Raw genomic sequence first — 13135 nt, forward strand, 5'->3', positions numbered from 1 at the left:
GAGGCTTCAAAACGTCCACAAACTAATGAGAGACGTCACGACGACTACGTCCACTTCTTATAAACATATATGTTTATGGACGCGACCACTTGCGGCAGCTATAACGTAATTTCCTAGTTTCGTGCCCCAGCTTCTTCACTACGGTGAGAATAAATGAAGCTTTATATTTCCCAGGTGAACATGTACTCACTCTCTCCTCCGCGGTAGTGTCCTCCTCCAGACTGTTGAGGGCGTTCTCCACTCTGGCCAGGCGGCCCGACAGCGACAGCAGCAGGCTCACCACCTTGTCCAGGTCCCCGACGAACATCCGGAACTTGTCCAGCTCGTTGGGTTTGCAGACCTGCTGGACTCGGGCCTCCACCTCGTCTCCCAGGGCGTTGTTGTCCAGGACGTCCTCCTGAAGACTCTCCCGGGCCTCGCGCAGCACCTGGAGCTTCTTGCTGAGGCTGTCAATCAGCTCTTGCTGCGGATGGGAACGAAAAACAGACGAGATTCTTAAAAACTCAGGTGTAAACGGGAGGGGAGATTATGCGCTCAGTTGCAAATGTGTGTGTATCTGTCCGTCTGTCCACGGATAATCTCACTAACTACTGGATCCATCAGCCTGATATTTCTTTAGCTCATTCATGACTGTATCTTCAAATCGTGGTTCTGGTGATTTACGCTTCAAAAATAAACTGTTTTACTGACGCACAACATGTCATCTTCTGTCCCTCAATCAAAACAATAACAACAGACGTAGTTTGGTGACGTGGTGAAGCAGCGTGGGATCATGGGAGTTGTTGTCTTCATGCTCCAGTGGTCATGCTAACGTTAGCTCAGCTTGTTTCTCTGATAACTTAAGATCCAGACGTCTGATGCTAACGTTATCTCAATCGGCTAGGCTAAAAACAAGCCGCATCTAGTCCTTTACAGGCCACATTGTTTTGGTTAAAAAACTGACATTAGCAGAATCGGAGCATCTTCAGATTAATTCCATACCTGATATTATAAAGTTATATGAGATACGAGATGAATAAATCTCTGTTTGTTATCGAAACTTTCCAAGCCGATGCCCACAGAGTCCACATGAACGTGTTCAGTGAGTGTTTGGTACCTTCTTGTTGGCCAGATCGATGTCCAGCTCGTCTTCGGAGTCTTCCTCCTCCTCCTGCTGCTCCTGCATGTCCTTCATCTTGATAAGGAGCTCAGCTTTGGGGGCAGATGTGCTGTAATACGTCGAGCTGGTCACCATGGTGACAGCTGCTGCCATGCTGTCCTCCTTTTCCCTGAAACACAAACAGTTTCAAAGGATTCACTAAAGTGACAACAACACAACCTCAGCAACAGATGGAGGCAGCAGGAGAGCAGCAGCTTGATTTATGACAATGCAAAGAAAAAGAAGATTTCACAGTTTTTTTGCTTTCTTTTTCACATCTAGACCACATTGGACCAGGTCCAGGGCAAACCACTACACCTAGACTGGTCCAATCTGGACTAGATTATCACAATGTAGCCAAACAGTCTTTAAAACACAGTTTCAGATTTGTGTAAACTTTATTCTATTTGTGTAAATCCAAAAACAGGGAGATTTCACTGTTCTTTTTCCTTATCTAGACCACATTGGACCAGGTCTACACGTGTCCTGTATTTAGTCTATTTGGATCCGTGTAAACCTCAATGATGTCCGTTGCTTCTTTTGTTTTTGCAGGATTCATTTATAATTTGGCCAGCAGCGCCTCAAAGAAGCTGTCGGAGTCTGTCGTGGAAACGGCTCAGACGTTGAAGAGGAGTGTGGAGGAGGGGCGGATCAATGACATCATCGATAAGGTGAGGTCACACTGGTGGCTGTGGACGTATTTTAGACTCCTAAAAGTTTCTCCCTATATCTCTCAGTTTAAGTGAACGCTATATTTAGAACAAGACAGCAGGAGAGCAGCAGCTCCTGTGTCCTGAGAGGTAGAATCAGTGTTTGAGTGAATGGAGTCTGGGGTGTTTGTAGAGATCATAGATAACAGCTTGAGTTCCCCTCAGAAAGGTCTGTCTGACAGCAAGGTGAAGAGGTGAAGACATTCTGAATATAGCTTCACTTCAACTGAGAGACATTCTGTTAGAGTCTAACATACGTCCACAGCAGAACATCACTTTGCTCCCGTGCTGGTTCTCCTGTCTGTTCTATGAACTCATCTACTGTAGTAGAACCCTGACTGTGGAGGAGAACCTCACACACACACACACTACAGAACATCAGGACTGTCTCTTTAAGTCCTCCAGCTGATCACAGGTATAGAGGCTGACCTTTCCTCAGCAGGCCGGCTGACCTTCCTGCGCTGGTGAGCTCCTTCTAACAGCTGCTCCTCCTGAGGGAAGATGCCCTCCATCAGGTCCATGGTGGTCTTCATCTTGCTCTGGTCCAGAATATCAGCGAGTGATTTATCCTTTCCCATGATGCTCTTGGCCAGCTCCTCTCTCTTGCGGTCCTCAGACAGCCGTGTGGTTTCTGTCTGCTGGCCGTCAGAGTTGACGTGATCTCCGGTGACGGTGGTCATGTACGCTTCCGTCCGGGCCTCCGGCGTCCCGTTGGGTTCCTTCTGCCGAGTGAACGCACAGAAGACCGAGTCCTGCCCCGCGGCTCCCAGACCGCCGAGCCGGATCATGCCGGGACCCTCGGCTTCAACGGCGGCGGCGGGGGGGTCGCTGTGCTGTAGATAGGGACAAGTGTCCTTCTCTGAGACGCCCTCCGAGTGGACGATCCTGATGGGAACCTTCTTCACTGCAGAATGTTGGTCTTCTATCACATGATCCGTCCTGAGAGAGAGAGAGAGAGACTATGAATTGGCAGAGTATCTCTCTACAGTCAGAGATATAAAGCAGAGACAGAACCTCACCAAGTACAGGCTCAGTGACCACAAACTGGAGATTGAAACAGGACGACACAAAAAGTCATGGCAACCAAGAGAGAACAGAACATGTGGTCACTGTGGGACCGGTGAGGTTGAGACGGAGATGCACTTCCTCCTAAAATGCAAAACATTCCATAAAATTAGGAACATCTACCTAAACAAATTTGACTCTGTGATCTCAGATTTTAAAAAATCGAGTGATATCTCAAAATGAAAAGTCCTCCTAGGAGAAGGAGAGAGGGCAGACCTGCTGCCCAGTATGTACTAACATGCCACAACCTGAGGGACAGCAGGTGACGCTTTGGCGATGCCGTTCCTGGGCGTTCATGCCAACGGAGCAGATCTGAGTTTGGGTTGAATTGGGAGAGAGACGGAGAGAGAGAGAGATCTATCTATCCATGGATCTCTCTCTCTCACTTCGCTCCTCCCTTTGCTTCGGTGTCAGAGAGCTGCGGTGGTCTACAGGTAACGTGGGAGCAATGGGGGCTCTGTCTCACACCACTTTATGAGATGTTGCATTAATATTATTGTTATATTGATATTGTTGTGTGTTGATGTTATTGTATGTTTAATTTCTTGATGCTTTGGCAATACTGTTTTTTTTAAACTTTCATGCCAATAAAGCAAAATTTGAATTGAATTGAATTGAATTGAGAGAGAGCTCTGTTATTCCAGCACATTTAAACATTGCTTGATGGACACTGAGATGCTTTTTGTCCATGCCCAGTAGACATCTGGACGGCTCCTCCCACCACTAATGATCCGAGTCAGAAGTTCACTCCAGACGACACCAGCTAGTCCTTTAAATGACTCTCAATGAGCTCCTTTGTGCTGGTAGCGAGACGACACAGAGGACCAGTACGCGAGTGTGAATATGATTTATGAGACATGGTTGTAAGTTTAGCGAACAAAAAAGCAAAAAACAAAACATGTATTTATATTGTTGTGTATAACAGAGATGTCAGGATGTGTAACTCACTTTAATTTTTTTAACGGTTTTATTGTAAAGTGTGTTTTCGTGGCGTTCCTTAATGTTACGTCATCTATTTTGTTTATAATGTAAATGTTTCTATTGTTTTTACCATAAAGTGTCTTTGAGTACCTTTTATATACAATAAAATGTATTATTATTCTAAAGCTATTTTTGGGGGGTTACAAGTTATTTGATTGTACTTTTCTTGACGGTAGCTCAATTTGATCAGAATGTAGAATTACATATACAAGCGTTATACTTCTGCCTGTGTCCTTTCAGTCAGTCTACTATAAAATACACAAACTGGCTGCATAAAATACTTCTACTACACGAGGAGTTACAGTCGTGTTCTGACTAACAGCTGCAGCTAGAAGAAGAAAAACTCTTTCTTTACCTGTTTGAGTCTTCTACCTGCAGAGACACCGGAGGCTTGTCACTGAGTCTCTGAGGAGAAAAGTGAGGAGATGGAGAGCGCTGCTCCTCCATCATGGAGACCAGCCCCGGAGGTCTGAGAGGGGGAGTCGGGGGAGTCGAGGCCGGCCGAGGATTGGACGCGGATAGATGATGCGCTGCCCCTTGTCCTTTGTCCACAAGTCCTTTGCCCTGCTCTGAGTCTCCCTTTGCAGAGTGGGCGGGGTCGGGGTCGGGGTGAGGAGAGCAGCGGGTGAGGAGTTCGCTCTGGGAACCGGCGAGGGACTCGTGGGAGTCGTAGTCGACCTCCGGGCACTCGGGTGGAGGGAGGACGACCTCTGAGAGACTGTGGGAGGCCGACGTGGGTCCGTGGCTCACGGGACCAGCTCTGAGTCTGGAGTCCGGGTTGGTTCCTCCTGGAGGAGGAGGCGCTGAATAATGCGTCTCAGGCTCTCCGTCAGAGAACCTGGAGGAGCACAATGTAAAGCTTTTAATCACACAGCGTGGGCTATCATCTGCAGCTCAAGCTAATAACACTCCAGAGGCCTCGCTGGTCTCTCTTCAGCAGCTCTGTGATTATGCCAACATGACGAGACACACGTCTGCCCTCTCTCTCCTGCAGAAAGCCTCCTCCCTGCTCAGCTGGCAGCCTGAAGAGGAACATTTCAGTTCCCACAAGTCGGCGTAGAGGAATAAATAATCCTGACGGTGCAAAGAAGCAAAACCAGATCACTTTTTCCTTTTCACGTTCACAGTTTTAAGTGGAAGTGAAGCGAGACGTGGAGGCTCACAGGAATCACTGGAGGCCTGGCAGCGAGACAAAGGAGCCGAAGGGATCGTACACGAACATTCGAACCAGCGTGTCATTAAATATGAGCCACACTTTATGGTAAAAGCACGCCACATACATGGTTACATTTCCACGCTGCGATTATAAATTCAATCAGCAGTACTCAGAGAGCGCTGACGCAGAAATCACGCAGCTTTAATAAGAGACAGAAGTGTGTTCATTGTCACAAGATACTCTACGCAGACTTCTGGACAGACAGACGACAGAACTCAAACCTCCCAATTGTAATTCTGACAAGCTGTGACAAGTCACCCAATGAACAACTGTGGTTGCAGCTTAAACCCGCCCTCACACTTCAGACTCTGTGAGGAAGTTACTGCTCAGAAACATGATGCAACAGATACTACTGCAGGTACTACTGCAGGTACCACTGCAGGTACCACTGCAGGTACTACTGCAGGTACTACTGCAGGTACTACTGCAGATACTACTGCAGATACTACTGCAGATACTACTGCAGGTACTACTGCAGGTACTACTGGAGTTATGTTACTGTGATGTCGGTACTTTAGGGTGACTGTTGAGACAAGTTAGAAGAGAAATCATCAACCATGTTGCCGATCAAGCAATTTAGTTTTGTACTTGAGGATTAGTAAAATATATAGAAATAATGGTCAAAATTGAAGCATCAGGGGTCAAGATATCCTGGCTTTTATCTCCAGCTATGCGTCAAGCCCTCAAAATCACTGGATACTACATATCCCATAATGCAACTCAACAGCACCTTTAATCAAACCCTCACTGCCAGGTAAATACCCACTTCTGTCAAACCCACTCCTCCGATGTGTAACGCAGACTTTCTGTTAAAAACAAACTCTCACACTTTAAGTTTAACTCTCACAAATGATATAAAATAACCAGAAGTTGTGCTCTCTCTCCCCGTGAGGGGTTAGCTAAACTTTAATGCTCTTTAAAACTACGTGTCACTGGTCTCAGCTGTCGTCCTCTCAATAAGCAGAATGGTGGAAAAAATACTAAATAATACATTTTTAAATAAAGCAAGTCGTCACACGTTAACATCTCACTGTTTCATCACCTGACAGGCGTTCACACATGAAACATCAGCGTTACCTGTGAACACTTCTGCCCCGCCCTTAAAGCAAACGGTTATTGAGGAGGTTTAATCCAAACACACACTGCTTCATCTCATCATTTACCTCCAACTGACAAGTTAATGTGTGATTATAGGTTAGCCTGTATTTGTTGAGCTAGTAATACAGTATGTTAGCATGCTAACACGCTCACAATGCAGATATGATGTTTACCATGTTCACCATCTTAGTTTAGCATGCTAACATTAGCTGTATAGCTGAGGCTTGATGGGAACGTCATTAGTTTTGCAGGTATTTTCATTCAGTTAAAATGAATAAAAAACTACTTTTTAAAGCACATTCAAGGTGAAACCAGACGCTTACAGACTCAAAGCGTTAATCATCAAATCAACACGATAAATTCAGTTGCAACATATAGTTTACAGAATTCCTTAATACCCACAGCAATCCATGTATATTGTCATTTTACCAGCCGTTCATATCAACTTTGATTGTATGTTTTAATTTGGGTCTTTAAATACTTAGCTTAGCGTGTAGCGCGAGACGCCAGGAGACAGCAAAGAAATACGACGACGGGATCGTTTCATTTCAAATATTAAAGATATATAAAACATAAAGATGTTCCACGTAGGATTTATTCCGTTTGTTGGTGTTTAAATGTGTGGGAGCTTCATCGAGTGAGAGCACTTCTTAACACTCTTGTTTCTAAGTGTTCCTGTCCACTTTAATGTTATATTTCTTTCATCATCTTTGTGGGATTTTTTTTGACACAAAGGTAAATGTGACGCTTTATGTCTATGACCAAAGTGACAACAGACCAACATTGACCATCCATGGAGCCAAAATCCAACTCTGCAAAGTAACTTAGATCTTATTGAGGATCGTTTCATGCCTTGGGGCCCCTGAACTCGGGTCCCGATCACATTCCGATGAAGAGAACACTTCCTCACTGTCATGAGTCAGATGTTTCGCCTACGCCTGCAAACGACACAAAGCACAGCCAAGAGAGAGACGGCTTATGTTGTCACAGCTGCTCCAAGGCAGAGCCACTGGAATGCCTCCACAGATTGTAAAGACTTCACTGTTCCTCTACGAGCTCTCTGAGGCAATCCAGTCCTGTATACTGGTCCCACCACCAACGACACTGGTGCACCAGCAGGTACATCACACGAGATCCACTCACCCTGTGGCAGAGGCGAGCGGTCCAGCAGGTTTACTCTCCGTCTGGGAATACTCCGTCCCCTCAGAGTTTCTTGCAGGAACTGGAATCTTCTGTGAAGGAAAGTGGAACAAACACAGAGTCCTTCCAGTTATCCAAAAGAGCCAAAATCTAGATTCTAGTGCATTTGTACTGATTACAATCAGCTCATGTCGTAGCTTCCTGGTGTTTTTCAAGAGTGAAAGAAAACAACCGCGCGTTGATGCCCCCTCTCTGTTCCTTAAGCCGAGGGTGTGTCTTTATGAACAAACATGGGTTAATATTTGACTTGGCTCTTTCCTTCCTGCTCCTGTTCCTTCCACCCTGAGTGAGGACATGTTTGTCTAAAAGCCGCCTCGAAGGCTTCAAACAGTTGCGGCGTTTAAGTGACTAAAACCAAGTTAGAACCACGAGGCCTCTCCTTTTGTTTACTCCAATAAAAGAGTTTGTTCAAGTCGTTTTGAGAGCGTTAACACTCAGACTTTGTGGAAGCGTGCGTCTCTACTCGACACTGCTAGCTCACGTAGCATCATTGAGCTAGCTAACGTTACAGCTCAGCCGAGGAAGACGACATCAATGTTTACACCATCGCGCCTTCACGGAAGATGCAAGCTTCCTTCTGCACTGTGATGCAGTTGGTGGGTGTAATTCGGTTCTCTACAGACTATCTCCAACAACTCACACTAAAACAATGTAGACTGATGAATAACATTAAAGGTAAGAGGATACATATGTATTTCTTTGATTTTGGGGTGAACTGTCCCTTTAAAGGGATATTCAAGCAATTTAGTTTTGTATTTGGGAATAATAAATAAATAAAAACAGTCAAAATTGAAGCATCAGGGGCCAAGATATCCTGGCTTTTGTCTCCAGCTAAGCCCTCAAAAACACTGGATACTACATTTCCCACAATGCAACTCAATAGCATTTTCTTCATATCTTTAATTAAACCCTCCCAAACCACGAGGCCTTTCATTGTGATTACTCCAATAAAAAGTCATTTTGAAGCGTAAACTCTCACCTTTCCATAGATGTCCGCTGAAGGAGACGATCGGGATCTCTCGTGGAAACAGGTGGTTTTGGTTCTCTCCTCCGGTCCTGGATCCAGGATGTTGTCAGCTGACCGGTACCGTCCGGAGGCTCTTGTTTCCGGAGGGGGTTTCTGTACATTCCACCTGGCCTCATACTCAGCGAAGGTGCCCAGTCTTTGCTGGTCTAGGACGACCTGCTTGTGTGCAGAGCGAGGACCTTCCTGGACCTCTTCAGTGTACTCTCTGCTCCTGATGCCTTTCATCGTGTCCTCTGTTTCACCGGCGGAGGCGAGACCTCGGGTCCTGGTCTCTGCGGGGTTCTCCGTACCGCTCCGAGGGGGGATGTGATTGGGGAAAGCTGGTTTCACGCTTTCTTTACGGAGCCTCTGTTGGTCTAGTGAGGAGCTCTCATGGCGAGGGAGATCTTCCTTCACCCCGACTTCGTGGATTTTGCCCGGTTCAGAGAAAGACCGCACCTTCTTCTCCGCGGGAAAACGCTTACGGCCACCAATGCGAGTCACCTGACCGACGGCGTGCCCCGACTTACTCATTACAGTCTCTGAGACGGTCGGCAGAGGGGCGACATCTTTCCGGGCCAGCGCTGAGGACGGGTAGTTGGGCAAGGCCTCGGCCGCAGGGTGCTCCAGCAGCACGGGCTCCAGGTCTTTCCTCCTGAAAGACGTGGCCTTCAGCACCCTTGCTTGTGCTTCCTTCAGATTATCCTTGTAGGAGCTGGTGAAGGAGCCATCTGCAGAGGTCGGGGTGGTGCTTTCAGTGGACTTCCAGACATCCCGATGGTCCTCAGTCTCTCCCTCGGTACCAGGAAGGGCAGCTGCACTCACACTTTTCTGCAGCTTGGCTCTTCTCATCTGAATCTCGTTCCTCAACGTGGTGGCAAAGCGGTCGCTGCGTCTCGCCATCTTGCTGTCGAGGGACTCCTCGGAGTTCGGGCCTCTTGTCGTCTCGTTTTGGCCTGCGGCGGCGGCGTCGTCCATGGACAGAAAGTGAAGCATGGGCGTCGCCTGGGGGCAGATCTTGTTGCTCGCTTGGCTGTGATGTCTGACGTCTTGGTGATGTTGCAGCGGCGGCAGAGACCTCCGCTGTTCGGGCTGCCTGCTGGAAGCGTGACTCGTGAACTGGGCCTCTGCGTTGTGTGCTCTCTGGCTTCCCCTGTCGTCAGGGCTGGATTTGGGTACAGAGGTTTCTATCACAGTCGTAACTTGGTGCTTGCTGTACCCGTTGCTGTCTTTACCGAGAGAGGAGTGTTGCTGCTGTTGGGGCAGATGATACTTCACTTTGGCGACCGTCTGTGGACTGAGAGAGTTGCGCTCATTTCCGGCCTGTGCCAGGTCTGAGCCGGTGACGCTCTTCCTGTCCTCCGATTTTCCAGACGGCGGGTTGTGCTGCGCGGCCTGAACCGTTGTGACGCAGTAGTACCGGCTATGTCGGCTGCTGTCGGTGTTTTGGTCGGCGGCTGTGGTGGACATGGAGTTGCTCAAGTTCCTTCTGTGGTTCTGACCAAAGTGTTGTGCGGAACCGTTGGTCGGCAGCTCCTGCATGCTACAGTAGTAGCCCCCTACGTTCTGTGGCTTTGGCACGGACATAGTTCGGGGCTGAGTTTTACAAAAAGTGCTTTTGTCACTATGGTGCCTCTGATGGTAGGGCTGGCCTTGCCGAACGTCACTGCTGGACAGGGATTGCTGCTTGTTTGACTCGAACTGGTTCGATTTATCAGACGAAGCGTGTGAAACGTCGCTGTCATTTTTCAGGGTCGGGTTCTGGCTGCGGCGGTTTTCAGTGGAGGTCTTGTGTGAGTCCGGTCCTTCGGGGTGAGCTACGACGAGCCCCCTTTCGTGCACCTTCGTCGCAGCAAAACTGTCACTGCGTGCGGGTGGAGGCGGAGGCGGAGGAGACGGGGAAGTCGTCTTCTTTTTCGTTTCGGGGACGTGCCAAACAGGTCCTAAGCTGATTCTGCTTGAAGTGGAATGGCGCGAGCCGACCGAGTCATCGGTCTGTGGGCCGGCGCAGCCCGAGTTAACTCCCGGCATCTGGAAGTATGCCACCCTATCGTCCTGTTTGACTCCCTCAATCACGCTCTGGCTGTTTCTGGCATTGTTGTGCTTTCCCCCCGCGTCCCACTGACCGACCTTATAGAGCATGTTCTCCGTGGAGGCGGCGTTGCTCTTCGAGAGGGTGTAGTCTGGAGTGCCGGAGCTGGTGGAGAAGGAGCTGTAGGCCGAGTCTCGTTTGCCTCCTCCGAGATGCTCCATGCTGTTATTGGACTTGGCGGGCGACAGCTGACCGGCGGGGTACGGGTGCGAGACATGTTCTAGACTGTCCATGCTGCCGAGAGAGCTGAACTGGTTGGACACTCTGCGCAGGTCTGTTTGCTCCCAGCCAGAGGACAGATCAGTGGAAGACGAGCTGCAGGTTAAAGCGAAGGAGAGTGTGAAAATACAACACAACAAAACCTGCAAAATACTGCAAAAATAGACATTTACCGACACATTGCTGTTCATCAAGGATCCTTAAATTGATACACAATAGATCACAGGCCCCCCCCCCTCCATTTGGTAAACATTTTTAGGGACCTGGAAATCTTTGGAAAGCGATCTCATTGAGAAGCAGACAGAAGGGTCTAGGATATGTGTTTGAAGGATGTTTCCAGGATGAAAACAGGTAAAAAAAAAAAATAAAGATAGAATCTTTATTCACTGTTACTGGGCAAATGCCCAAAACTTTTAGATTTATTTTATTGGTAAAAGCCGATTTCTGTGGAAAATGTTGAAAAAGACTTTAGTTTTCAGCAGACACAAGAGTTCAACAGAAGATATAAAGTGTCTGTAGTAAAACCCCTTTAAGTTGAATTATATACTTTTAATCTAAACTCAGAGACTCAAAGAGGCAAACTTCAAGATCCCCCGAGTTACCTTGCATCATATCTGGCGTGCCGGACTTGCGTGGGCGGAGACTGCGTTTTGGCGGCCTCTGATTGGCTCTCGTTGAACTTGGTGGCGTGCCAGGAGTGAGGCCTGCTTATGGGTTCATTCCTCCTGCAGAGAGGGCGGAGAAATCAGGATTAGAGACCTGAACCTGGTGGAACACAGTGTGTGCTTACTGTGCAACTGAGAGGAACCGCTATCAGCTCAACTGGTTAAATAATGTACTAGTTTTACTGCATGTTGTGGAAAAATTGTATTCAAATATAAAGAAAGAAGATTTGTGCATTGTCGTGGTTCGATACTCCACATCACTGCATCTACTGTATGCTGAGCAAGAACTTTTTTGCAGCACTTTTGATTTGATTTACAGATGGAAACCCATCAAAACCTTTGCACGGTTGTCAGTTCTGCACATTAAAACGTACCCTTTGAAGCGATTCTTTCTGAATTGCATGTCAAGAAAACATGAACAGAGAATATCAGCACAGACATGCACCTCAGTTCAATTTCTTCAGTCAGCACACGGACACAAAAGCATGTGTGCGCACGTCACGGACAGACAGGTGTGTGTTGCATGCTGCACAAATGGGATGAACATCTTCCATCTAATGACAATGAACCACAGGAGGATCCAAAGAGCAACACAGCACGGGAGAGGGAGAGTCGCTATGAGAGGAATGAGGATGAGATTATGACCGGAGGAATGTGGGGGGGGTACTACTACTGGTTACGATGAAGCCACAGAACCGTACCTCATGGAACTTCGCAAAATCTTCGTGAGAAAGCTTCTTGCCACATGCACGTCATTCTCAGAGGGCATTTTCTGAGCTACTATATCCACCATTTTCATATTCCTGGGCAGCAGGGGGAGGAACACACACACACACACACACACACACACACACACACACACACACACACACACACACACACACACACACACACACACACACACACACACACACACACACACACACACACACACACACACACACACACACACACACACACACACACACACACACACACACACAAAGAGCTCAGAGACAACTGACAGGACAAAGACCATCTGACATTATGGTCCATCACATTATGGACGTTACGATCTCTGCTTGAAGGACTTTTTACGTTTTGTTGTTCCTCAAATCAGATCTGAATCGAGAGAGATTCACGTTATCTTCACCTACTGATGAACGATCTACAGACTATTTAAAGATTTTGGTCTATTTTTCCCACGGATAAAACACGTCTTCTTTCAGCCTAAAGGAAATAAAACATTTATTTTACTACTTTCTCCAAAATTCACCAAAAGTTACCATTAGATAATGCCTCATTTGCATATTTAAACATAACATTTCAGTAAATGTGCAAGACAAACTGTACTTGTTTAATGTAAGTACGTTTATGCTGATGTTATATTTAGTGTCTCCTCTTAAGCTTCCAAACACAGTAAACCTGAAAGAGTTTATGGTGAAAATGTTTTATCAGATTATTTTAATGTTACGCTGCTTTTATGCTGTTGACACTGTGTGTTGCTGCTGTTTGTGTGCAGCTCTGACTGCTTACGGAGCTCTCAACGAGACAAACCCTCAAAATAAAAGATGAATCAAAGCAGCACTGCAGAAAACGGTTTGTTGGGGAAGTCTGCGTCTAAAAAAAGGACAAAGGTTCTCTAAATGTCCTGAGATTCCTCTGAATTATGTCAGTGTTGTTATTCACAGGACAGTAATCAGCATCAGTGTTCATGTTGACTGATGCGTGGTGTTATAGCGCCGCCTGCTGGTCACACTAACGCA

At 47.1% G+C, this 13135-nt stretch overlaps 1 protein-coding gene across 2 annotated transcripts in view; it reads right to left on the reverse strand.

Moving 5' to 3' along the window:
• shroom2a (shroom family member 2a) overlaps positions 1-13135 on the reverse strand; it is a 38294-nt gene that overhangs the window by 1804 nt on the left and 23355 nt on the right. For both annotated transcript variants that reach the window (XM_076081510.1, XM_076081509.1), the window contains exons 4-10: positions 11328-11450; positions 8388-10821; positions 7352-7440; positions 4250-4732; positions 2278-2787; positions 1097-1268; positions 191-463 (exon numbers count right to left, since the gene is read on the reverse strand). In XM_076081510.1, the coding sequence (XP_075937625.1) occupies positions 191-463; positions 1097-1268; positions 2278-2787; positions 4250-4732; positions 7352-7440; positions 8388-10821; positions 11328-11450 (4084 nt within the window). The remainder of the gene's footprint in view (positions 1-190; positions 464-1096; positions 1269-2277; positions 2788-4249; positions 4733-7351; positions 7441-8387; positions 10822-11327; positions 11451-13135) is intronic.

Source organism: Anarhichas minor, unplaced genomic scaffold (genome assembly GCF_050575085.1).
Source record: "Anarhichas minor isolate MPS153535 unplaced genomic scaffold, ASM5057508v1 ptg000081l, whole genome shotgun sequence".
Taxonomy (NCBI): Eukaryota; Metazoa; Chordata; class Actinopteri; order Perciformes; family Anarhichadidae; genus Anarhichas; species Anarhichas minor.